Source organism: Boleophthalmus pectinirostris, unplaced genomic scaffold (assembly GCF_026225935.1).
Source record: "Boleophthalmus pectinirostris isolate CB_2022bp ecotype Guang Dong unplaced genomic scaffold, ASM2622593v1 HiC_scaffold_9, whole genome shotgun sequence".
Classification (NCBI taxonomy): Eukaryota; Metazoa; Chordata; class Actinopteri; order Gobiiformes; family Gobiidae; genus Boleophthalmus; species Boleophthalmus pectinirostris.
Genome location: NW_026571541.1, coordinates 19229538 through 19254075, shown reverse-complemented (window position 1 = coordinate 19254075; position 24538 = coordinate 19229538). Strand labels below are relative to the sequence as shown.

The window sequence follows — 24538 nt, the reverse complement described above, 5'->3', positions numbered from 1 at the left end:
TGCTGCTGTACTGCTGTACACCTGCAGGTACCGCCTTATTTACATTCTTGTGCGCATGCGGGGAAGCCCCCGGAAACCCGCATCCACTTCCGGTTTTGCTTCTGACGTGTCTCAAACTGTTCTTGCACTATTTGTGGAGTGTGTATCTGTTTTAGTGAGGATTATTCTGTTCTTCAGTTTTTGGTATGATTTATTTGTTATTTCTTTGGCATTATTTGTGGTGTTTTCATATTTAAAAACGTATTTTAACGTGACATTTCGCTGTGTGCTCTTTTTAAATCTCATCTAGTAAGGTTCGTGAACACAAGATGCTCGATTTCTTCACCATCTTTAGCAAAGGGGGGATAGTGCTGTGGTGTTTCCAGGGAGCAGGAGTCACTGGGTCTTTTACTGGACCCGTGAATGCTCTCATCCGCTCCGTTATTCTCCAGGTAAAATACATGGTATATTACAAATATGGCATGTAAACAACCCCACGACCATAAGCTAAATGCTAAAGCTAAAGCTAGAAATCTTCTTGCGCAAGGGCTCACTGTTCTATTTCAGCAATATATACCGATTAATTTAACTTTAGCGGAGACCTGCGATCTTGCACTCTCTCAAGAATCAGCTGTTTTAGGCCATGTGCTTAAATTGTCTGTGCGTTTTTTGTTGTTTTTTTTGTTTGTTTGTTTGTTTTTTGCATATTAATTGAGCTTGTTCTTGGCCCTGAAGCGTGCCATAACGAGCATATTAGTTTACTCAACTCTTTTAGTATAATAAATTATATTGGAAATGTAAGATTCGATTTTTTTATTTGTTTAATTATTTCATTCATAAAGCCTAAAAAGGCATAAACAGTGTCATAGCGAAATGAATGAAAAGGCGCAGAAGGAAGAGTAAGCTTTCGTTATCTGCCTCCTTTCTAGACAATACATTAATACTGAGAGTTACTTTTATAACAATTTATAGTTAAGTGTGGGCTAATCTGACAGCACAGTTCCTCTTTGTCAATGATGATAGTGGTGGTGGAAGGACAGTAAATAATACATGAGCTGTTGAACCATAAAAGGGGATTTTCTTATCTTTGAAAGTGAGAGTTGAAAGAGATGATTACACATTTTCCTGTTATTTTGGTATTGCAGGAGCGCAGTGGGAAAAATTCATTCACCCATGATGCTCTGAGTCTTAAGTATAAGTTGGACAATGAGTTTGAGTTAATATTTGTGGTAAGTTTTAACATACAACTTTAATAATATGTTAATCCAATGAAAAACACTTAAACAATGTGGATAACTGACCTGGTTTGTTTTAGGTGGGTTTTCAAAAGATCCTGACGCTGACATATGTGGACAAGTTCCTAGATGATGTTCAGCTTCATTTTAGGGATCGTTATAAGAATGAGTTGGAGCAAAAGGGAGCTTTAAAACTACTCAACAACAACTTTGACTTCGAGGATGATTTCAATATGCTTCTGAAGTAGGTTCATTTAAACATTTATTTAATGTACTATATTTATTGTAGGTCTATTAGATGGTTAATGTTTAATCATTTAACAAGAGGCTAATATCTTTCTAACACATGAAGAGAAGCAGAAGAGAGCAGCAAAGCTCAAAGCCGTGTTCGTGGCATGAGGACCTTTGAGGAGTCTGATAAATCTCAGAAAACTGTGAAGTCAATGATTGAGACTAAAGGTGGGGACAAAGGCAAGGACAGTGGTGGAAAGAAGAATAAAAATACCAAAAAGGGGGGTGAGTAGATTTTTTTTTTTTCATACATAATGCATTTCCTCTTTTTTTTTGCCATGCCAGCTTCACCCCAAAATATGTTTATGTTGTAGCTCCTGCAGCAGAGCCAACTAAAGTGGAAACTATAAAGACATCCAGTCCAAAAGCAACTGTAAATGGGAACCAGGGGTTGACTGCAGAAGAGATTCAAAAGAATCGGGAGGAGTTTTTTCGTAAAAAGCAAAAGACTGGAATTGCTGAAAAACAAACGTAAGTTTATTTTTCAGCAGATATCTGTGGTACTGAACAAATAAAAATCTGCAGTTTATTTTTACTATTTTTCATTCTTCTTTTTCACAGCAAGTCTCCTAAACCTAAGAAACCAAAGGAAAAAGCAATGCGTGTTTGGGACATGGGTGGTAGCAGCTCCAAGAACTTAGACTATAGTGAAAGAAATGGAGATAACGCCAGTAATGGCACTGACCAATATCAGGAGGGCCAAAAAGATGTGGTATTTATAAACATAATCCACAAGAAGAATGTGATGCTTTTGTAAATACAGTGCAGCTGAATATTTAAACGTGCTATGACAGGACCGGCAGCTGAGCCCCATGATAGGAGACTTGCCATCTGTTGATTATGAGTCCAGTGAAGAGGAAGAGGAAGAAGAGGAAACTGTGATCGTCAGTCAAAAAAGCACTCCTAGGTACTGAAACTTAAAATGTATAAACATTTTGTAGATTTGTTTAATGGACAGAAGTCTTTGTCCCATCACAGCTCAGGCAAAGGTCTGGGTGGCATGTTTGGGATGCTGAAGGGGCTGGTGGGCTCCAAGAGCCTTAGTCGAGAAGATATGGAACCAGTGTTAGAAAAGATGAGGGACCACCTCATTGGTAGGAATGAAACATGTAGATGTTCCCATTATGAGTATCCAAAGCATTTAAACTTTACACTTTACTAACGATCAATCTTTTTATTTCCATTCAGCTAAGAATGTTGCTGCCGAGATTTCCGCCCAGCTCTGTGAGTCTGTAGCTAAAAAACTGGAGGGCAAAGTCATGGGCACATTCACCAGTAAGTATACTTTTGATTCAACATAGATTACTATAACAAGCCTCTATTTAATAACACCTAAGCTAATATGTGCATGCTGAATGTATTTTTCTTCAGCTGTGACCTCAACTGTAAAGCAGGCTCTCCAGGACTCACTGGTGCAAATCCTGCAGCCAAAACGAAGAGTAGACATTTTGAGAGACGTCATGGAAGCTCAGAACCAACGAAGACCCTTTGTCATCACATTTTGTGGTGTCAATGGGGTTGGAAAATCCACCAATTTAGCCAAGGTAGCTTGAAGACAGAATCCTTCTCTATTCTCTATTATTCATTTTTAAGTCCTAATTTAACTGTCTGTTTTCAGATCTCTTTCTGGCTGATTGAGAACGGTTTCACTGTCCTGATTGCAGCCTGTGACACCTTTCGCGCTGGAGCTGTGGAGCAGCTCCGCACTCATCAGCGGCGCCTAAACTCTCTCCACCCCCCAGAGCAGCACGGAGGGCGGCCCGTCGTTCAGCTCTACGAGAAGGGTTATGGCAAGGATGCTGCAGGCATCGCCATGGAAGCCATTGCTTATGGTACAAAAATTGCATTTTGAAATGCTTGGATACTGTTTTTAATGCCAACCAAATACTGCATGGTTTCACCTTAGTAAACAGGATACAGTACTCAATCCATTAGAATTAATATGTGGGGTTTTGTTGCTTAACTCAAACCTTAGGACCATTGTCACTCAAAGGAATCAGAGAGGGAATGCTTATAGTGACTGCTGAAAATGTTTTTAATTTGTCTTCATTTTATCAGCTCGTAACCAGGCCTTTGATGTGGTGTTGGTGGACACTGCTGGGCGCATGCAGGACAATGCCCCTCTAATGACCGCCCTGGCCAAGCTCATCGCTGTCAATATGCCTGACCTTGTGCTGTTTGTTGGGGAGGCATTGGTGGGCAATGAAGCTGTGGATCAGTTGGTAAGATTAGACAGAATTAAAGTTTATAACTATCTTTCCTTAATTATTCACACAAGCAAGTAATTTATCTTTGTGTTTTCAGGTAAAGTTCAATCAGGCTCTAGCAGATCATTCCATGTCTGACAAACCTCGTCTCATTGATGGCATTGTCCTCACAAAATTTGACACAATTGATGACAAGGTATTAACAAAATCGAATATATTATTTGAATTATTTGATTGATATGCTTTCATTAACATAATTATTTTCTATTTCAAGGTGGGTGCTGCCATCTCAATGACCTACATCACTGGACAGCCCATTGTGTTTGTGGGGACAGGGCAGACATATAATGACCTGCGCAGCCTCAACGCCCGAGCAGTTGTCAGTGCCCTAATGAAGGCTTAAGCTGCTTTGGTCTCCTATTTTATTACATTACAGTCAATACAGCACACCAATAAGTTTCATAATTGTTGAATGGTTAATTTATTTCAGTAGTTCATGGAAAATTCATAGAGGTAAACATATTTATATTTATTACACACTACAACAGAAGTAGAGTCAGACATAATTCACTTTCATTTATAATACACTTTAGAATAAATACATATTTTGGGTATTTCTTTTATCAAACTACTAAAATAATTTAACTTTTCATTACTTATTGATGTGCTCCTGAATTGGATGTATACTGCTCTTAATATATTAATGTTCAAAACTGTTTTTTCTGTAACAAAAACGTCAGCACTTGTAAAATTACATTTATGATCACTTGAGTAATTCGGACAGACTATTGGACCTAAAGTATAACTGTTACCAGAGAAACAGTTTACAAAATGAAGACCTAAAAACCTGCCGTTTGTCACCTCTGCTCTCCGGGTTTGGAAGCTTAATATGTGACATTTTAGCAGCAGCCTGTGGGGAACGCTTAGTGACCATTGTGCCTCTGTGATCCCTATTTTTCAAGTTGTGTTAAAAAATCTGTTCATTTATACTATATCATGGGGACTGGATTTCTGCAGTAAAAAGCCAATTGAACAACCCTATTAAGCCTCCGAGTAAGACATGCAATTGGACATTGTGACCTGCCATTGAAACACACTTAAAATTTTCATTTCAATTTTATTACTTGGTAAATGTTGGTGATCTGGTACATTTCATGGTGACTGTACAGATCTAAGGCATAAACTTTAACAAAATCATTTATGTTCTTCCCTTTTTTAATTTTGACATAAGGAAGTCTTAATTTTGCCCATTTTAATTTATGGTGGTGCAATAAGAGGTAGAGTTGATTTAAAAAAAAGTTTTGAGATAATTTATGAGAATGTAAGCGTTTCTAAATAAAGCTGCTATACTGTTCATCTGACTTTTTCTGTTCTGTTTTATCAAGTGTCCTCAAATGTAGCAGCATTGCTTATTAAATAATATGGTTAGTTTGGAGAGTTTAATTAAAGTTTTAATCTCCATAGAGAAGGACATCTAGTATAATAAACCACTTGCATAAGATCTTCATAGTGCTAATCTTGTTTTATGGCTCAAGTGGCATTGCATAGTTGAAATGCAATCAGTAAATATTACAATAAGCACAAGGAAGGCCATTCTAGATCCGGAGCTAAAATGGAGAAGCAGCATGTTTTCAGATTATGAGACTGGTAAACCATCACAACAAGAAACCACACAAAAAGACCAGACCTCTGGGAATCCAACACCTGCTAATCCATGTATTCATATGATCGGTTCTAGTGATTTTTGAGTAACCAGAAGCCAAATAAAAGCAAAACCATAACAGGAGAAGAGTTTTCTTTGTAAGTTTTTATTATCAAAATACAAAATCAATTACAATTTTATAACAACAGTGAAAAATATTTGCTAATGAAAACCATGCGCATTCTTTCCTTGTGACTTGTCAAAGGCTTATTTCCTGCCCGTAAGTCTGTACATAGACAGCTTTAATGCTTCAGGGTTAAGTGTGCCCAATGCACTGAGAGTAATTGAAGGAAAAAAGGTTCTTAATACTTCAATCTATACATGTTAAAATGTGGTCATTATTGTCCATACACAAAGGTTCAAGCCAAGGATTAAAATGTAGGTCTAAGGTATACACCGCTTTGTCAGTAATCTGATAATCAATGGATTCTAAGTCAACCAAAATTTTTATAGGTGGGTGTTGTTGGGCTATTCGATTATTCTAATTATCATATTTTTACTGGCCACATACAAATGTATCCACAGTTTAGCTGCTATTTCTCTACTACACGTTGGGTTATTATTGGAATTTTGGATCAAATGTAGAGCCAGATCATAGAGATATCGGATAGTTTTGAGAGCTTGTAACATGGCCACTTCAGCTGACTAATGAAGACTTTCTAGAATTGACTACAGCCCTACTAAAATGCATGGAACATGTTTTCTGTAAACAAAAGTATACAATGATTATGACACTCTGACTTTCCCTTTAACGAAAGCCTATAAAAACAATTCTGAATGTCTTTTTTTCCCCATATCTTTAAACGGTTCCTGGATTTCCAAGTCTGAATGAGGCTGAAACCTTAGTCCAAGTAGCTTAGACTGGATGGAGCTGTGGGGGAGAATGATTGACAGTGATTCCAATAGTTTGCCTGTCAAGAGTGATGTCTGGCAAAGAGAAAGGAAGGACTAGAGTGAGTGGTGAGTAACAGAGACAATCCACTGAAAACCACAGCGTTGAGCATGCAGACACCACACACAGTGACAGCTAGCAGCATGCAGTATGAAGCAGTCAAGTATTTATTGTGCAAGTGCCTCCTCCAAGCATTGACTGGCCGACGTCACAGATAAATCATTCAGGCCTAACCTTGAAAGAGGTTTTTCTGTGTGGTGATGCCATTTTGTTGTTCCTCCTCATTTGGCGAAGGAGAACCTGGAAGAAAAAACACTGCATGAGATAAGTACCAAAGGTTAGATTTCAGTGTACTTTATTTTTAAAGAACCCATTTTGGCCAGGTTAGCTAGTTTAAAACTTTATTCATAATGTAAGAAGAGTGTAAAATTTGTCAGTAGCAAAATCATTCAAAAAGTAATCACTACTACATGAAATGATAAGCTATGCAACAAATTTTAACTTTTACAGTTTTTAACTTGATTAAAGTGATCCGACTTTATAAAACATACACACAAAATACACAAATACGCACATACCTACCTTACAATCAGACTCTAATTTACCAGAGCAGAAACTGGGCTTTCATTTTAGTTGTGTATGTATGGAGGACACACTGTGAAAATAGCATGTAAGGGCTTTTTTTTGGGCTTTTTTTTTTTTCAAATCACAATGGGTAACTGAATTACCCCAGTTCAATTAAATGATTATTACTTTTGAAGCAACTCTTTATTTAAAGTGACGCTTATTGTCCCCATGGAGGAATTTGTTTCAACCTTTGTCCCATCCTTCAAATCTTACCTGGCCTGATCAAGACTACCGTAGCTGAAACATTTTACCTACTGTATTGTGCATTTTTTGGAGTTGATGAGTGAAACCAAAGTGCTCCAAAGAAACCCAACCAGACAAAGAGAAAAACATGCAAAACTCTTCATAGAAAGACCCAGGGAGCTCAGAAGTTGAACCTGAACCTTCTTGCCAGTAAATCAAGCATTGACTACAGTGTATTAAAAAGAGAATATCTTACCGCAGCCATTGGTTGCTACATCCCGATTGCAGATTTCATTGGCCAGCCTTTCAAAGTATTCAGGCAGATCAGCATATTCATCTCCATATGAGATGACCTTGATTCCCTTGTCCAACATGTTGTCCCGTAGTTTTTTAAACTCTCCTACATCCTCTCGCCTCACTAGCATGAAGTGCTCCAGGTCCGACTTGTGTTTGACCGCCTCCAAAAAAAGGGCCTGAAACGTGGTGTCATCCACTGTCCGTCCACAGCCCAGAAACACAAAAGATTTGGTCTCGTACAACTTCTGGATCTCCCGCTTTTAAAAAGAATAAAACAAAACCCAAGACTTAGGTAAAATAATTCTGTACACATTGAAACATGTTCTCAATTATAACAGTAATAATTAGTAATTTCTGAAAGTAGCAGTAATCAAATGTTTTTGAACTAATTTATTTCTCTTGTGATAAATTTGGTGATGGGTCAACTCATTAAATAATCAAAATTATATGGCACACACTTACCATAACTTCAGTGTTCCGTAGTACATTCTGGTAGCCAGCAGGGTGCAGTACAATACCACTGGGGTTGGTGTACACGCCATGGATATGTAAAACACTCAATCTTCGTTTTTCCTGAGCCCACTCCAACACCTAAACACACAAACACACAGTTTACAGTCCACTGCACTCAATCCAGTCCAGGCTGGACTTAGAACAAAATCACTTAAAACCGCAGTTAGAGGATATTTGCCCTGGTGGAGGCGAGGCATAAATACCAGGACTGACAGGCAGTGACCAGCATTTATAAAACTGAAAGTATTACGTCACTAAATTAGCAATGTTACTTTACCGGTGTATATTTTTTAACTTGTGACTTTCTGCTAAGATAGAAAAATTTAACTTTCACTTTATGATTTTCAGTGTCTAAATGTTTGCTGATGATGATGTTTTAGGTATCTTTGATTGGATGACAAATGACAACTCAGTTGACCATTAGAGAAAATGTACATTGTGTTTGACAGCACTTGAGATAATGGACAGAGCAATGACCTTTACTCTCATTAAAAGACCAGCTGTTGTGAAAACACAGTTTAATCAATGAGTTGCATTTTAAAAATACCTTCTTCTCATCTGTGAGGTCCAGAGACTCCAGCTTAGTGCCCTGGTGAGCTGCATAGATTTCTAGTAGATTGTCAAAGTTTGTGGTGAGGACCAGCGCTCCACTCTCCATCAGCTGCAGCACAGAGCGCAGGAGGTGTTTCCCAGCATGCTCCATTTTGCACTCCAAGTCATCAAACACTTCATACAGGCAGTCTTTGAAGAACGTGGATCGCACATTACCTGTTCTCTGTTCCAAGCACGCACACAAATGAAGAATTAGTAGTGTAATCAATAAACCTTAACCTTAAAATATTTTTTTTTGCATTGCATTTTATATTTAGTTAATTTGTTTAACTCAACTTGATATAATGCATATACTTGCATACAAGATACTATTCTATGTACAGTGAAACTACTTTTGTAGCAAACCATGCTGAACACAATGCTCTCCATTTAATGGGATTTCACTCCTAAGTACATGTGAGCTTGCCATGTCATACCATGAGTGCACCTAGAGTCTCAATATAAAAGTTCCGTTATATATAAAAGCTATGTAAGGGGCTTAGAAAAAGTGAAAAAGTCTGTGTGACAAAAGACCAGACTTTTTTCATGTTCCTCATGTTACAAAACCGTTCAGTGTCTCTTCCAATCAAGAGGTCAGACTGAACACTCGCAGTCATGGATTCCTGGAATGTGAGAGTTGGTTCACATGCTTCAACTTTTTCTTGGGACATTTCTGATCAACAGACAAACAGTTCCACCGCCTCAAACCCACAGATCACATCCCTGAGTAATTAGCTCCTCTTACTTGACCATGCAGGTTGTAAAATAAATAAAAGGGAATGGAAGGAGTCAAAAGTCTAAGAATAGCAGAGGCAGCAGAGAGCTGTAGTGACCAAGGTGATACAGGCTCAGATTAAAGCACTAATGGGCTAAAGCCGCAGGAGTCCTTTCCACAGGAAGAACCTGTCATTATCCTAAAGTACAGTAAAATTTATTTAACTTTACCAGTCTTATTCTCAGTGCTAGATTTTATAAAAATAACAGGATAAAAATATTCCCAGACTATACCACAGTCAAACGCTAATAGTAAACAGCAAGTGAGTTATCCATTATTGATCAACACTGGTGCTTTGACGTTTGACAAACAAAACATTGTTCTTAACTTGACGCACAGACACCATAATCCATCATAATTCTATGAAACTGGGTAACCCACTTCCTCACAGGTTCTGTTCCAGCAGCTGTGCGTTTGTATCTACACAACTGCGGATTGAAATAAACATGGCAGATAAAGCCATAAATGATCTGTTTGTTCTTGTCGTAACAACAGACACAAAGTGTGTTTTATCATTTGAAAAGTGCGCTCAGACATGACTAACATCAAAGGAAAACGGTTTGAAGACCACCATCTGTCAGCTTTGCTATTTAATGACTGCAAACATCTTTTTCAAGGTGCCTAATGTCACAAGACATACGATCAAATGTAATGTGGTTAAGTGTGGTATTAGTAGTAATGCAGTGTGCAAGTTCAAATAAACCCAAACAGGACTGTCCATCCCTGAGTTTGTATTTGTAAACATGCAGGTCAATGTTGCACTGAGTTAAGCATTCTTACCGGAGAAAGTTTCTGAATGAGGTCATGGGCCACATGCACCAGATTCTTGTCCTCCTGCATGTGCTTCTGAAAGCGCCGGCTCTCCTCCTCCTCCAGCAGGTCGAAATCATTAGCTGCATCCAACAGAGCCTGGATGAGGCCCTTCCAGGAGCGCAGAGCTGGGACCTGTGGAGCCACTGCCGAGCTCACCCCAGTCCCTATCACCAGCACCAGCTCAGGGGCACGCTTGGTCTTCAGGCTGGGCAGAAGTTTCCTACATGAGCAAGATTGGACTCATGAGAGGTCCTTAGACTCTGCTGTTAGATTAACCGCAACCAAATTGAAATTTGAATGGATGCAATTGGCAAATCTCAAAGGCAGCAGTTTTAGAACTACCATATTTTCTTCCACAAACATCCAAATATCCCGTCAATCACAATTAGATATTTTCCAAAATTGTTCAGCCCTTTCAAGAAGCATGCAAACAATACTATTTAAAACAAACAATCACAATGTTTAATATGCTACTCATGCATTTGTGTCACTTAACTTTAATAAATCAAACATATTCAGTCATAGTGAACTGCTAATAAACGTACATATCATGCCAGTCTTAGACGCACCTTTCATTATAGCTTACCTGGGCTTTTTTGCATTGGAGTCTGCATCTTGAGAATCAGCAGCAGGTCGCTTCTCAGTTTTCGCTGCTATAACAGAGGCCATTCAGCTCCTGTGGATCAGAGAGGAGGCCAGGTTTAGGGCAAGTTAGTTTCTACACTGTACCAGCTACACATCAAAACCCCATGAAATCCCCATGGCTGTTTGAAGAACTAACTCCAGGAACAAGGAAGGAAGTATACTTATCTCTTAAAGAACAACACATGGGAACACATTTAAAACAACGTGCTGTACAGTGGGGGGGAAAGTTGAGTATATGAAATATATAACATGATAATGAGTCAAGTAATCATGCTACGTTAAAAATAGTTAGCTTTTTCCTTGAACCAGATGACTAGTTAGCATAATATGTGCAATGTTTACATTTAGGTTTTCGTTGATGGGTGATATAATTAAAACTATGTTATAGAATCGTAATTATTTGTAATAGTACAAAGAAAACTAACTATAAAATAATGCAGTTTAGCTCAGAATAATGTTTTAAAGTCAAACTTATATAAGCTATCCCATAGTTTAAAAAGCCCATTGGGGGTTCCCTTTTTCTTGTGTTTCACACGGAAGAAGTTGGCCGATCACTGTATCAGTACTGCTAAGTGAATGTTTTGTATTATAAACTGAAATGTTACCTTGTAGTATTGTTGTAGCCTTATACGCCTCTGCAGATCTCCTCGGACTCCCTAACATTCACGCTAGCTCGGGTTGAACTTTTGAGGAGCTGTTGTTGAAGTCACCGCCTGCAGAGGAGATGATGCGCCTGCTCCGACGGGGGCTTCAGGGACCACGCGGAAAGTGCACTTCAAAAGAATAACTGGCATTGTAACACAGTTTCTGTGGTATTGTAGGGCGTCATTAAAAGCAATGATTTTGATAAAGACTCACACTTAAATATTATACCACAATCAACATCGCGAATTAAGTGATTGAGATTTACACGACTTATCTGTAAGTAACTACACATATGGGAAGGCAATTTTACTTGTGTACATGAAAGGAGCATGAGCCTTTCCGTTTAAGCAGTAGGATAAGATTATAATAAGACATTTCTAACCACTTCTATAGGAGGCACATAGAAAAGTGCGTCAATATTATGTTAAATTCTGCTTTTTGGTGAATAGTTCCCATGCTTTATGTATTAAACATATTTCTTCTCAACGTTTCCTCCTTATAGTCCTGTTTCCTAAACTGGACGATTTTATTGCAAGCTCAAGAGAATATAACTCAGAGAACCTATAGCTAGGTGTTATAAGGAAGCTAAAATACGTTTTATATGTGCACTGTGCACACACACATTTGTTGAAGAACACTTCAGCGCACTGCAGTCCTGCGCCATCTTCTGGTGATAGCGAACGGAGATCAAGATCAAACTCAGTCACAGAAACAATGAATGCATTTTATTTATGAGCTGAATTTATATTCTCAAGTCAGAACACGAGAACATTTACTTCAAAATGCAATCAGTTAATTCAAGTGCAAGGATTTCACCCGGCCTTCATTTTCAGACACAGCTTCCCTTCAGAAACATCCACATAATTGCATACATTTAATTGTTATAGGAACAAACAATGTTTAGAGGATTTTTTTATTGGAACAAATAAATCCCAATGTTACTAACATTCATTCATTAATTTGAGGAAAGGCAGAGTGGTTTTAGTTAATGATAATAGTTCCTTCCAATATTGCAAAGCACATATTGCAAAGCACATATTGCTATATTATGCTATATTATGCTATATTATGCTATCTATCTATCTATCTATCTATATCTATATATATATATATATATATATATATATATATATATATATATATATATATATATATATATATATATATATATATATATATATATATATATATATATATATATATATATATATATATATATATATATATATATATATATATATATATATATATATATATATATATATATATATATATATATATATATATATATATATATATATATATGTGCTTTGTAATAACTGGTGAGATAAGGTGAAATATTTTTTTTCCAGTTGTAACATGGCAGAGCATAAAGCCCATAGTTCCATTTTACATAAGTAGGTAACTAAAATAATGTACTTAATTATGGCTTTAATAATGGGGTAAAGGTGAGGTCAAAGTCAGTATCCATTTTAGTGAAGGCATGATGTAGTTTCTTTCTACACAGAGATAGAGCCCTCTCTGAAGTTAGTTTTCCCAATAAGAACATTAAGAAGTGTAGCTTTTCCCTCATGACAATCCTTCTGTGCCTGTTTAATTATGTCACACAGGTTGTCTTCGTCTTCACGTCCAATGAGATAGCCCTTGCCTCCATAACCATCTGCTACTACATGATAATCTGTAAAAGATATTATAGTTAATACAATCTTTAATGTGACATAAAATAAGGATGTTATAGGAGGGCTGATCTACCTGAAAATGCAAGGCCACATGCTACATTGCTACCAAGCATGGGGACTTGCTCTCTAGAGATCTGACTCCAACAGGCATCATTTCCCACCACGGCAATAACTGGAGTCTGCAAAAAATGGAAACCAATTTTAACAAAACCATTATAAATTGTCAAAGGAAGTTACAACCTGTATCCTACAATGTACTAGTGGTTCCTTTACATAATATTATGAACAGAATGTATGGTTACCTTGTGTCTAGTGAAAGTGTCAATTTCTGCTACACTGTATCCTAAAGATCCATCACCATAGATTATCCAAACCTGAAAATACACACAGAGTTTGTTTGTTTTAATCCATGTCTAATGTGTACTTGAAGAAACAGAACTATGTCAACCTCAGAATCAGGCCGGCACAGCTTTGCTCCCAGTGCAAATCCTCCTCCAACTCCCAAAGTCCCAAAGGCTCCTGCAAACAAAAACTAAAATTTAATGTCATATAAGTAACAACATGGTAGCTCTAACAGTGGCTATAGTTTATTACATCAGTTATGACCAGTACAATGCATATCAAGACTTTTGGCAACCTGGATCAAGCCAGCGCAGAGGTCCTCTTGGTTTCAAAATGTAAGCAGCACTTCCAACAAAATCACCTCCATCTGCAACAATGATACTATTCTCAGACATGAGTTCATCTACACAGTGAAGAACCTTTAGTGGATTCAGGTGATGATCAGTCTTATCCTCTGCTTTGGTTCTTTACAGAAAGAAGAAAAAGGATATTTTTTGTCAGATATTGAAATGTCTTTTAATAGTTTGAGAGGGGATAGTATTAGAGAGAGAAGAACAAAACCAACCTGTTAGCTTTCTCTTTAGTTGTGTCACCAGATTTAAGGCTTTGTGGCCATTCCTCAGAACAGCGATGGCCTTTAAGGCCTTTGGAAAGATTCACCAAGAATGAACCAGCATCACCTTTCAAACAAAACAATATTTTCAATAACATCAACATTACAATGTGTTGGGTACAGGCGTTCTGAAACAGTACCCTGGATTGCAACAGTTGGTTTCCAAAACATATCTGAATTTTTTAGGAGTTGGCTCCTATCTCTGTTGACAGCAATAATTTTACTGCGTCTGTTCAGAACACGGCCATAGCTCAGACGGAAGTCACACACAGTGCCTGTCAACACAACCACAGTGAAATATCATGAAAATCTGACTGACTTAACATGTTACTGTACTGTTATCATACCAGCTAAAATGACCAGGTCAGCCTCCTTTAGGGCATCACGTCTGTTCTGTCTGATATGGATAGGACTGTCTTTACCCAACATTCCACGAGACATGCCACCCAGGAAGCAAGGTATGCCCAAGTCCTCCAGTGCCTTCCTGCAAGACAGATATGACCTAAAACTTTCTGTATAGATGTACACTTATGTGTTCATGAAATACAATAAATCAAAAAAGATGTCAGTTACCTGATATCATCAGCTGGTGTTGGAGGAAGTGTTGCTTGGCTTCCAAGCAGGATAACTGGCTTCTTTGCTCTACTTACCAGTTCTATGCATGTCTGTAACTTTTATAAACAAACAGACATGTTCAGAAATAGAAGAGCCATAAAGTTATTAAAGAAAGAAAAAAAAAAAACATACCTGATCATCTGTAGCCTGTGGGATATTCACAGGAAGAGGAGACACATCTCTCAGCTCCCATGCTCCAGCAAAGAGGTTCATGAGGTGATTATTAAGATACCTTTGAAATAATATGGATATTTATATGCATATTGTACATAGTCTTAGTTTAAGTGAAAAGACTACATACCAGGAGACAAATTTGCCCATTAAGCCCTTTGGGGGGTTTTTAACACCAAACTCTTTAGACACAATGTGGTAGGGGTACAGTGTGTCAATGGGAAACTCTATAAAGACAGGGCCTGGAGTTCCTGACTGAGCAATAGCCAGGGCCTTTCTAACAGTGGGTACAATCTCCCGAACAGTTCTGACAGAAGCACAGAATTTACACAAAGGCTTAAACAGAGAGATTTGGTCAATATCTTGCAGTGCGCCTCTACCCTGTAACCCAAACAGTACAAGATCAGATATAGGTTCATTTTTAAAATGGTTATAAAAACTCTTGTCCTTCACCTGAAGAAGAGTGCCAGCAGCTCCCCCTATGAGCAGTAAGGGGGATTCAGCCATCTGAGCGTTTTTTACCGCTGTGACAGTGTTGGTGAGTCCTGGTCCGGCAGTAACTGCCGCCACACCAACAGTTCCTATTAAATTAGGAGACATCTTTTAGGACAAAAAAGAAATGATGTTGTTTTTGTTGAACCAATAACATTTTCTTACTACCAGTAAAATCACACCAGATAAATGTGTCTTTTAAACACAAATTTGTTTTAAGAATGCTTAAATACAGATAAACAGTCAATTTTTACAAAGTGCACCTGAAAGCCTCGCAACTGCATCAGCTGCAAAGACTGCTGTGGCCTCATGTCTGGTGTCCACAATACGAATGCCCACTTTCTCACAGGCCACTAGGATGGGAGAGATGTGTCCTCCAACCAGAGTGAACACATACTTTATTCCATGAGCGCGCAGAACCTCAGCCACACTCTCACCCCCATGACGGGGACTTTTCGTCTCTGTCTGAGGGAACAAAAAACAGCACAGTCATTTCAATGATTTAACAGTCATTAATCAAAAATAAATGATAGACAGTTAACAAACAGATATTGGTTGTTGCAGCTTGGTCCCAATTGTCATTTATTTAATTGCCTGTGTATTGAGTACAATTTCTCTATAATCAACTATTGTCATAGAAAACCACTGGGATAGCCTGTTCAAAGTTTGCATGAATGAGGCAGCTTACCTTTCAGCTGACTCAGGTTACACTGCAGGCTAAAAGATAGTTTACTTTAAGTCAGTTTATGCTGGCTTCTTTTGAATGAGCCTACTGACTGACAGCAGCTGCACGTTCAATTCCATACTATAACTTATGATTCTGAGGAACAGAACCTACCTTATGGAACAACTGATAAAGTAAGCCAAGTCTGTAGGCTGCAAAGAGGAGTCCACTTGCAGCTATCCCCGACACGCATCCAAGCACAGTGCACAGCGCTTCATAATCCATGGAAAAGTCAGTCAGATAAAAATGATATAAGGTTTGTTTATGTGTTTACTTCCTTGCACTTTGGGAGCTCTGTGCAGGACGAATATAAAACTACAACGCAAAAACTAATACTACAAGTCACATTCTATTTAAGTTTGGCTTTAGTAAACAAATTAAATACCAAATAGTATATGTTTTCAGCAACGTTGTCCTCTGCTTGAAGGCTAAATGCTTTCCGTGTTTCCGCAATAGCTGGAGAGATACAGGAACAAGGGATATACTCATGCATCAAGCCTTCAGGTGTTACCCACTGCTTCTGGGAAATACTTTCAAAATAAAATACATGTATTTGCACGTTTATTTCAGTTTAAGCACTACAACTCCCGTATGTATAATTTTAAATAATATATATATGTTATTTCAATTAATAGTTTTAATTGTCTTTAAAATGAGCAAATAGCCATGGCAATTATTGACAAATTATAGTTTTATTGTGAAGAGTATACGGATACGTTACAATGTATTCATACCAGTGTAATAAGGTGAAGGACAAGCCCTTTGACCAATACAAGTCTCAAAGAGGTCAAGGGTTCAACAACTTTTAGTCTTATCATGTCTTTACAAAGTTCAGGACCCATAAGAAATGAAATAGGCCAAGGTTCACAACATATAACTCATTCAGAAAAATGTCTCTGGTTTTGACTGCCCCAAAACTGTAATATTATACATTAATTTCAAAGATGTTTAGAAGGTGGTCAGTATTCAGTTGATAATGGATCAACTACAAACAGCTTCAACAAAATAATATAAGATGCAAGCAGCCTATTATCATTGGACAGTATCTCTTGACATGTGTATGCTTAAGTTCTAAGCAAGAAATGTGTGGAGATGTCTTTTTATAATAAACTACAAAAAGGAAGTTTGTACACATCAGTTGTCTTTCCATACTCTGGATTTTCAGCAAAAACAATCACGCCATCAGTTTTTTGTTCCTCAAAAACAATTACCTAAGCAAATAGAGCACAAGTAGACATAGGAGTTAAATTTGACTTGATTCAAGTGGATTAATTATTTACACATAAATGTTGGTTTGTAAACTAAAAAACAACCTGATTCTCTCCACTGTTGAGCCAAAGTCCAGGGAGGTAAAGACAGTGTTGAGGACCAATCGACCAATGACGCCCAAGATTGTGACTGTTAACAAATACAGCTCCTTTAGCCCAGCCCTGAGAATAAATACATACATTTAAATGGCTTATATTACACAACTTTTTGATCTATGTTATAATGTTGTATCCTCATTGGAAACATACCTGGTGTTGTGTTTTGTTTCATTCAAAACACAAACCCTGCATCTTTAGGCTGTGTTCTTCTCTCAAACTGAAAATACCCTGTTCCGTCTTATGAGATCATGTGGTAGTACAGGAAGTGCTCCTGTGTTTTAAAACTTCATAAAACTTCACTAGAATCATTTGGATGATTTCAGCCCTGGACTTGTCAATCTCTACTGAACTAAAGGTAAAAAGTAGCTGTTAACTTGAAAACTGCCACTACATGATATCATGAGGTGGAATGGAGCATTTTTAGCTGTAGAGATGTTTATAGGTTATATAAATTATAGGCTATATATTTTAAGGTATCAGTAAAACGTACCAGCAAAGAGTAATTAGGAAAAATAATTAGGAAAAAAGTTACAGGCAGTTTGATGAAGGTGTCTCTTGGTGGACCATCAACATACAGTCTTGCTCTGAAAAACCCAGGCATAGAAGTGCAGTTGGTGCCGGATTTCCATCTATCTGATATTAGCAATCTGAAAAGACATGACACTCAATGAAAAAGACCATGTAAATATAAGGTGTCTTGGCTGTATGAAAAAGCAAAACTACTTATTTATAAAATCGAGTCTCATCTCCAAGCTGAAGATTGTGAAGCCTCTCAATGGAATCTGATTTAGGAAAATATCTCCTACAATGCCTATTATTACAAGAGAGAAATGCTGTTACATAGTCTATGGTCCTTTTGCAGTAAATTATTGAAAGAATTTTTGCATTGGGAAAAAAACTGACCTTTACGCTGTTCGTCAAGAGCTTTCCCATAATTCACACGGCCACAGTTTTCTACAAGTAAACTCAGAAGTCTCTCTCCCTTGTTATTTGTTAAACACAATTATTATGAAGTTTAATGGGATTATTATTATTGTATTTGTATTTTTATAGTGTTTGATACCTCTCCATCCAAAAGTGCCACCTCATGATTTCTTGGGTCCAACATGCCAACAAACTGTCTGTTATCAAACACCTGCAGCAAAATGAACAGTAACATTAAAATATTACACACAGGCGACTGTAACTTGTATAGATGATTACTCTAAACTGTATTTGAAAACTGGTCTCACCAAAGCCCTATCCCTGATGTTGTTTTTAGACTGAAGACTCCCTCCATATGTTATGCTTGTCTCATACAAAGTGTAACCATATGATTGACCATTGTTATTATTGACAGGGAGATTCTCCATGTTCACTGGTAACTCAGATCTGCATGACTGAACAGCAACAAAATAGTGAGTGAATAAAGTGAATAAAAGGTTGCCCCATTTTGGTGTCTTAAAAACAACTGATCTAGACTAAATCCTGTGTTACTTCCGTGAGGTGCAGAATGTCCCACAGTGACAGGTGCTGCTCAACAATCACAGGGCTGTACTCTCTCCTCTGCTGAGAAATTGGCACTTCTGGAAGAGGCTCATCTGCAAAGGTGCTCAAAATTTAACAGGCCCATATTATGCTATATTCATATCTATGTTATAATGTTGTTTCCTCATCACAGACATACCTGGAGTTGTGTTTTGTTTCACAAATGTTTAACACACAAACCCTGCATATTAAGGCCGAGTTCTCTAAAACTGGAAACACTCATTTGAATCGTTTCAGCACTGGAATTTCAAAACTTTACCAAATCAAAGGTAAATGGTACTGTTAACTTGAAAATTAGTGCTTCATTACATGTAGACAGACTAATAATACTCAACACATCTCCAGGTGTGTTTTTGTTTGGTTATGTTTTGTTTGTTGTTTAGCTTAAATGCCTTACAATGATATCTGCTGAATAGGTTTCTCAAGGCATAATACTTTTCAGTGCAATCTCCAGACTCAGACAAAGGGGCATCATAGTCTGCAATGATACCAAAAACAATCACTATTATTACCTTGGCTAGTTTATTTACAGATCATTCTTAAATAAAAAAGTAATTTAATAATGTATATATTTTCTAACCATAACTGGTGACCTGTGGTTTGTAATTGCCGAGATCCATCGCCCCATTCATGAATCCAAAGTTGGTCCCACCGTGAAACATGTAGAGGTTAATGGAGATGCCTCGCTTCAAGATTTCTGATACCACATTAATCATGTCTGATTAATGTTAAAAAATTAAGTTACAACATTATTCCTATAAAATTACCACCTTTAAAGGTGTCCTCTGTGGTGTCTTTTTCTAGAGGAAGGTCCCATGGAGATGTTCTTGCTTTGCCTCATGTTCCAGGAAAGCATTTAATTATCTATCTAGCAGTTATTAAATTACATGTGTTTTTGTTGCTCATAAGATACATTATTGTGAGCAGGGTCACAATATAAATATGACTTCAGATCTGATGACAGATCTGGCCTGGTTGGTATCACCTACTTATCTCCAAGGAAAACTACGGAACATTCCAGGTAAAACAATAAGATTTACATGGAGATCTGGTAGTATACTTTCCTCCAGAAAAGTTGCATCATGCATCTTTAATTTACAACATACACATTTTTACCCATACCCTCATAGTGGAACACATGATGATGCTCTCCCCACACATCAAACCAGCCACACCAATATTCCATCACCATCACTGGTTTCTGTGGCTGCAAGGTAAAGTTCATTTTCATTTTGCCAATCCAAATGCATAAACAAACCACTTGTAAATACAGCTACCTGCATGTCAGCTAAGTGTTGAATAGCTCCAAATGATAGTCTTTGGAGATTTATGGTTCTCAGAACTACAGAAACAATGCCATTAGATACATGCAAATAAAGGAGCCCCATTACACCTTCTGATCTATGTTGTAATAATGTTTCTGATCATACATACCTGGAGTTATGTTTTGTTTCATTCACACATGTCCTGCACATTCAGGCTGAGTTCTTCTCTCAAACAGAAAATACTCTGTTCCACCTTGTATATGGTAATACAGGAAGTGCTCCACTGTGTTTTTAAACTCCATACACCTTCCCTAGAATCATTAGAATATTTCAGACCTGGAATTGCAAATCTATACTAAAAAAAGATAAAAGGTAACTGTTAACTATAAAATGACAGGTTCATGACTTCACAAGATGGAACAGAGCGTTTTGGGTTTTGGAGATGTAGGTAGAGTAATCATAAAGGATTACTCAAACATGTGTAAATGAAACAAAATGCAACTCCAGGTATATTTTTTGATGAAGTAGCAACATTTTAAACTTAAAGCCTGTGACTTAAAGCCCACAAGAGTCAGTTTTTATAATATAAATTTATAATATAAAATTGACTAAACTTATTAAAATAATTGTGCGCTGATTTTGAGTTGTACCTCCTTCTGTGCCTCCACACCTCAAGCCCTCCCAGTTGTCTGAAGTCATTAACAGCTCACTGATACCTCTGCTCTGAAAACACTACACAACAAATATTCAGTCATTTCAATTGTGGTATAAACTACAGCCTTTTAGTGTTCAATGTTTTTACTCACGATTTTTATAAGCTTCATGTAGTTCTTATCTTTGGCATATGATCCATACTCATTCTCAATTTGGAGGGCAATAACTGGGCCTCCTTCTTTATACTACAGAAAAAAATGGTGACTTGACTATATTATTGATGTGACCTTTCTCTTTCTCATTTTTATGCATTTTTACACTGGTTAACACTGAACCAACACAACAAACAATCAGCACAGAAATAGAGAAGGCAGCACAAGCTTTGCCCATAAAAAACATATTTGGCATTGTAAAAACAGTTAGCTTTTAACTTATTATTATTATTGTAGAGCAACATTTTATTTAGATTATGCATAACTGCAGTGGAAAAATGAATGATTTAAAAAAAATCTTAGCCTTGGTCATTTCTCTCTGTGATTAGTTTATAGATAAAATGAGTTTTCACATTGGCTTCTTGTCATATAAAAAAAAATGGTAAAAGAGCCAGCCTTTTGAATGACTCTTTGAAATGAACAAATCCAAAAGATACAGATCTCATAAAGGACCGAAAATCCCATCACTGGACTATACAAGTAAGTATAGTAAACAAGTATACAGTATACAAGACTGAATATCTTGTTCTAAGGAGCAGAAATATCTTACCAGCAAAGGTTTAATAACAGTTACTAGCTTGTCGAAGTATAGGTTGACAGCTTCCATAAAACCAGGATAAGATGTCCGTAACTGCATATTTTTGTCACGTAACAGCCAGCTGAAAGAAAAGTAAAATGCTTGTTTGCTATTTTCTAACTGGAGGCAAAGATGATGTATTTACCTTGGCAGTCCACCCAAGTCCCACTCAGCACAAATATATGGTCCAGGCCGCAAGATCACCCAGAGACCAACTTCTGCAGCCAAAGACACATAGGCCCTGAAAGAATTAAGACCAATAAAGAGCTGATATGACATTATTTTCTGATTTATAGTATGTTATAATGCTATTTCCTCATCACAAACATACCTGAAGGTTTTTTTTCACAAATGTTTAACACAAAAACTAATTTCATGTGGTAATACAGGAAGTGTTCCACTGTGTTTTTAAACTGCAAACACCTTCTCTAGCATCATTTGCATTAAGCATTAATTCCAACCCTGGAATTGACCATCTTTACTGAACAATAGATAGCTGTTAACTTGAAAACTACCACTTCATGACATTACAAAATGAAACAGAGCATTTTGAATTTTGGAGATGTACGCAGCCTAATAATAAGGGGTTACTCAAACATGTGTTAATTAAATAAAACAAAACTCCTGATATGTTTTTGAAGAGGTAATAATAATTATGCAATATAGGACATTCAATAAAATCTAAACAAATTCAAAATAACAAATAATGTGTATTACCTAAGATCCAGTTGACCTTCAAAGTGATATGCCCCCTTCTCTGGCTCATGTAGATTCCATGGGACATATCTAATACAAGAACACTGTCAATAATGCTTTAAATAGTGCATTCCTGGGTTGCGTTTGTGTCGTACGTGGTCAGTGTATTGATGCCACATGCTTTCATCTTCAGTAGTCTGTCATGCCAGTACTCCCTGGGAACTCGGAAGTAGTGAATCGATCCCCCCAAGATCCGAAAAGGCTTCCCATCAAGAGTGAATTGACAAGTGGTGTCCTTCAAACCGTCTACACGCTCCATTTCAACACTTGGTTAAAAAAAGAAAAAAAAAATCTGTAATATTAGCAATTAGTTTTTGCTTGTGTAATTGTGACAGACTATGATAAAACAAAATCAAACCTTACCAGAAATCCAGAAGGATGGTCAAAGCAGGCTTGTAAACTGGTCAGAAAAAACAAAACAAAAAAACACTGGGATTGTGCCAGAAAGTCACAAACCTTGCATATAAGGGAAACCATTGTTAAAAAGAGCCATAATAGTCTTTTGTCTCACACAGTTCCCTTTCAAACACCAGATAGGGGTTAGGCCAAAAATCTACTGCATGGTACAACATGATCTATTTACAGATGCAATAGCCTACTATTCTTTCTGTACAGTTAAATGTATAATAAACATTTATGTAGACTATGATTGTCAGGCTGTTACAGTAGTCTAATAATGAAAAAGTTATACAGTGATGATGATGATGACAATGATGATGATGATGTTATTATTATTATTATTATTATTATTGTTAGCAGTGTTGGGAAGGTTACTTACTTACTTACTTAAAATGTATTCCCTTACAGATTACAGATTACATACCCTAAAATGTAGTTTGCAACGGAATCCATTAAGTTACTTAAAGTGAGTAATGTAATCTGAATACTTTGGATTACCTGATTTGCTGTAGAGAAGAAAAGACTAGGATATCTTAACATAAGAAGTTTTGTCTGATAAAAGAAAATAAAAAGCCCAGACTTTACTGAACCAAATTAAAAATATTATTGATAGAAGACGAGGAGATACAGTCCACGCAGCATGGTTTAGTCATGTTCAATCCTGTTTTAGACCTGGTTTAGTCCTGGTTTTAGTCCTGGTTTTAGTCCTGGTTTAAACCTGGTTTAGTCCTGGATTAGTCCTGGTTTAGTCCTGGTTTAGACCTGGTTTTAGACCCAGTTTAGTCCTGGTTTAGACCTGGTTTAGACCTGGTTTTAGTCCTGGTTTAGACCTAGTTTTAGACCTGGTTTTAGTCCTGGTTTTAGTCCTGGTTTAGACCTGGTTTTAGACCTGGTTTAGTCCTGGTTTTAGACCTGGTTTTAGACCTGGTTTGGACCTGGTTTTAGACCTGGTTTTAGACCTGGTTTGGACCTGGTTTGGACCTGGTTTGGACTTGGTTTGGACCTGGTTTGGACTTGGTTTGGACCTGGTTTGGACCTGTTTTGGACCTGGTTTTAGACCTGGTTTTAGACCTGGTTTTAGACCTGGTTTGGACCTGGTTTAGTGTCCGGCAATGAGTGGAATTACAGAAAAAAAAAAATATATATATATATATAGATATAGCCAAAAATGTGAAAACAGGAAAATACCACAGTGTAATCCATTTATTTCAACAAAGTAACTGTAATCCAATTACCACTCATTCAAACAGTAACTGTAACCGAATACAGTTACTCATAATTTGTACTCTGATTACGTAACTCCGGTACATGTAATCCATTACTCCCCAACACTGATTATTATTATTATTATTAGTAGTAGTAGTAGTAGTAGTAGTAGTAGTAGTAGTAGTAGTAGTAGTAGTAGTAGTAGTAGTAGTAGTAGTAGTAGTAGTAGTTATCTGTTGACAACTTTTCGTTTTGTCCAGGTTTGTATTTGTGTGACTGTCCCTAAATAACAGCACTGTGTTTGTTTTCAGTATTTAGCTAACCACTAGCTGCTACATACATTTTAGTTAGCTATTGCTAATATCAAGTTTGCGCATGTTAAACACGTAATTTTACCTTCAAAACCTCGGAGTTTGACTTTTTATGCCGCCGATCATGTCAACGCGTTGCTTGTTATCATGACGCTTTGTAGTGCTCATGATTTACATATGTCGCAGAACTAATTTTCGTAATCTTAAACTGCAGCATAACGTGACATGACTAA

General features: G+C 37.2%; 4 protein-coding genes across 6 annotated transcripts; 1 reads left to right on the top strand and 3 right to left on the bottom strand.

Annotated features, from left to right (window-relative positions):
- The first annotated feature begins 43 nt into the window (after positions 1–43).
- Positions 44–5066, top strand: srpra (SRP receptor subunit alpha). Its single transcript, XM_020926828.2, has 15 exons — positions 44–183; positions 290–431; positions 1125–1208; positions 1295–1458; positions 1567–1730; positions 1820–1976; positions 2067–2217; positions 2300–2412; positions 2484–2599; positions 2694–2780; positions 2877–3049; positions 3124–3337; positions 3564–3727; positions 3810–3908; positions 3987–5066. Exons 1-15 carry the CDS (start codon positions 56–58, stop codon positions 4113–4115), a joined length of 2085 nt encoding a protein of 694 aa, XP_020782487.2. The 5' UTR covers positions 44–55; the 3' UTR covers positions 4116–5066.
- A 438-nt stretch (positions 5067–5504) lies between these two features.
- fam118b (family with sequence similarity 118 member B) lies at positions 5505–11483 on the bottom strand. Of its 3 annotated transcripts, none has more exons than XM_020926877.2 (8): positions 11356–11483; positions 10692–10781; positions 10073–10325; positions 8474–8701; positions 7876–8004; positions 7373–7670; positions 6541–6606; positions 5505–6341 (listed from the first exon to the last, which is right to left on the bottom strand). In XM_020926877.2, exons 2-8 carry the CDS (start codon positions 10772–10774, stop codon positions 6271–6273), a joined length of 1128 nt encoding a protein of 375 aa, XP_020782536.1. In that variant the 5' UTR covers positions 10775–10781; positions 11356–11483; the 3' UTR covers positions 5505–6270. The 3 variants fall into 3 exon arrangements, with proteins under 3 accessions (XP_020782536.1, XP_020782537.1, XP_055004004.1); XM_020926878.2 differs by having other exon boundaries at positions 5505–6285; XM_055148029.1 differs by having other exon boundaries at positions 10073–10310.
- A 1198-nt stretch (positions 11484–12681) lies between these two features.
- On the bottom strand, positions 12682–16493 carry ilvbl (ilvB (bacterial acetolactate synthase)-like). The gene is made up of 14 exons (XM_020926867.2): positions 16146–16493; positions 15571–15772; positions 15269–15396; positions 14946–15196; positions 14777–14876; positions 14603–14700; positions 14377–14513; positions 14170–14304; positions 13982–14096; positions 13712–13881; positions 13523–13593; positions 13377–13448; positions 13148–13253; positions 12682–13073 (listed from the first exon to the last, which is right to left on the bottom strand). Exons 1-14 carry the CDS (start codon positions 16254–16256, stop codon positions 12895–12897), a joined length of 1875 nt encoding a protein of 624 aa, XP_020782526.1. The 5' UTR covers positions 16257–16493; the 3' UTR covers positions 12682–12894.
- Positions 16494–16704: 211 nt separating this feature from the next.
- LOC110162033 (beta-galactosidase-1-like protein 2) lies at positions 16705–24531 on the bottom strand. The gene is made up of 20 exons (XM_055166969.1): positions 24391–24531; positions 22753–22789; positions 22485–22655; positions 22351–22419; positions 21779–21874; positions 21607–21715; positions 20997–21089; positions 20841–20922; positions 20203–20267; positions 20048–20132; positions 19506–19643; positions 19323–19403; positions 18875–18978; positions 18631–18777; positions 18462–18533; positions 18302–18380; positions 18122–18209; positions 17931–18045; positions 17345–17461; positions 16705–17242 (listed from the first exon to the last, which is right to left on the bottom strand). The coding sequence occupies exons 3-20, from the start codon at positions 22646–22648 to the stop codon at positions 17132–17134; spliced, it is 1815 nt and encodes a 604-aa protein (XP_055022944.1). The 5' UTR covers positions 22649–22655; positions 22753–22789; positions 24391–24531; the 3' UTR covers positions 16705–17131.
- Positions 24532–24538: the final 7 nt, after the last annotated feature.

Excerpts from the sequence above, each read along its gene's own strand:
- fam118b (XM_020926877.2), bottom strand. The coding sequence starts at position 10,774 with ATGGCCTCTGTTATAGCAGCGAAAACTGAGAAGCGACCTGCTGCTGAT. Across the intron at positions 8,702-10,072 it reads TCATTCAGAAACTTTCTCCG|AGAACAGGTAATGTGCGATC; the intron begins GTAAGAATGCTT and ends TGCTTGGAACAG. Across the intron at positions 6,342-6,540 it reads ACAGAAAAACCTCTTTCAAG|ACATCACTCTTGACAGGCAA; the intron begins GTTAGGCCTGAA and ends TCTCTTTGCCAG.
- LOC110162033 (XM_055166969.1), bottom strand. The coding sequence starts at position 22,648 with ATGGAGCGTGTAGACGGTTTGAAGGACACCACTTGTCAATTCACTCTT. Across the intron at positions 18,979-19,322 it reads CCTATTCAGCAGATATCATT|ATGAGCCTCTTCCAGAAGTG; the intron begins GTAAGGCATTTA and ends GCACCTTTGCAG. Across the intron at positions 17,243-17,344 it reads TCAACAGTGGAGAGAATCAG|GTAATTGTTTTTGAGGAACA; the intron begins GTTGTTTTTTAG and ends CTATTTGCTTAG.
- ilvbl (XM_020926867.2), bottom strand. The coding sequence starts at position 16,256 with ATGGATTATGAAGCGCTGTGCACTGTGCTTGGATGCGTGTCGGGGATA. Across the intron at positions 14,305-14,376 it reads TGACCTGGTCATTTTAGCTG|GCACTGTGTGTGACTTCCGT; the intron begins GTATGATAACAG and ends TTGTGTTGACAG. Across the intron at positions 13,594-13,711 it reads TCTGCGCTGGCTTGATCCAG|GAGCCTTTGGGACTTTGGGA; the intron begins GTTGCCAAAAGT and ends TTTTGTTTGCAG.
- srpra (XM_020926828.2), top strand. The coding sequence starts at position 56 with ATGCGGGGAAGCCCCCGGAAACCCGCATCCACTTCCGGTTTTGCTTCT. Across the intron at positions 184-289 it reads ATTCTGTTCTTCAGTTTTTG|TAAGGTTCGTGAACACAAGA; the intron begins GTATGATTTATT and ends AATCTCATCTAG. Across the intron at positions 2,600-2,693 it reads GATGAGGGACCACCTCATTG|CTAAGAATGTTGCTGCCGAG; the intron begins GTAGGAATGAAA and ends ATTTCCATTCAG.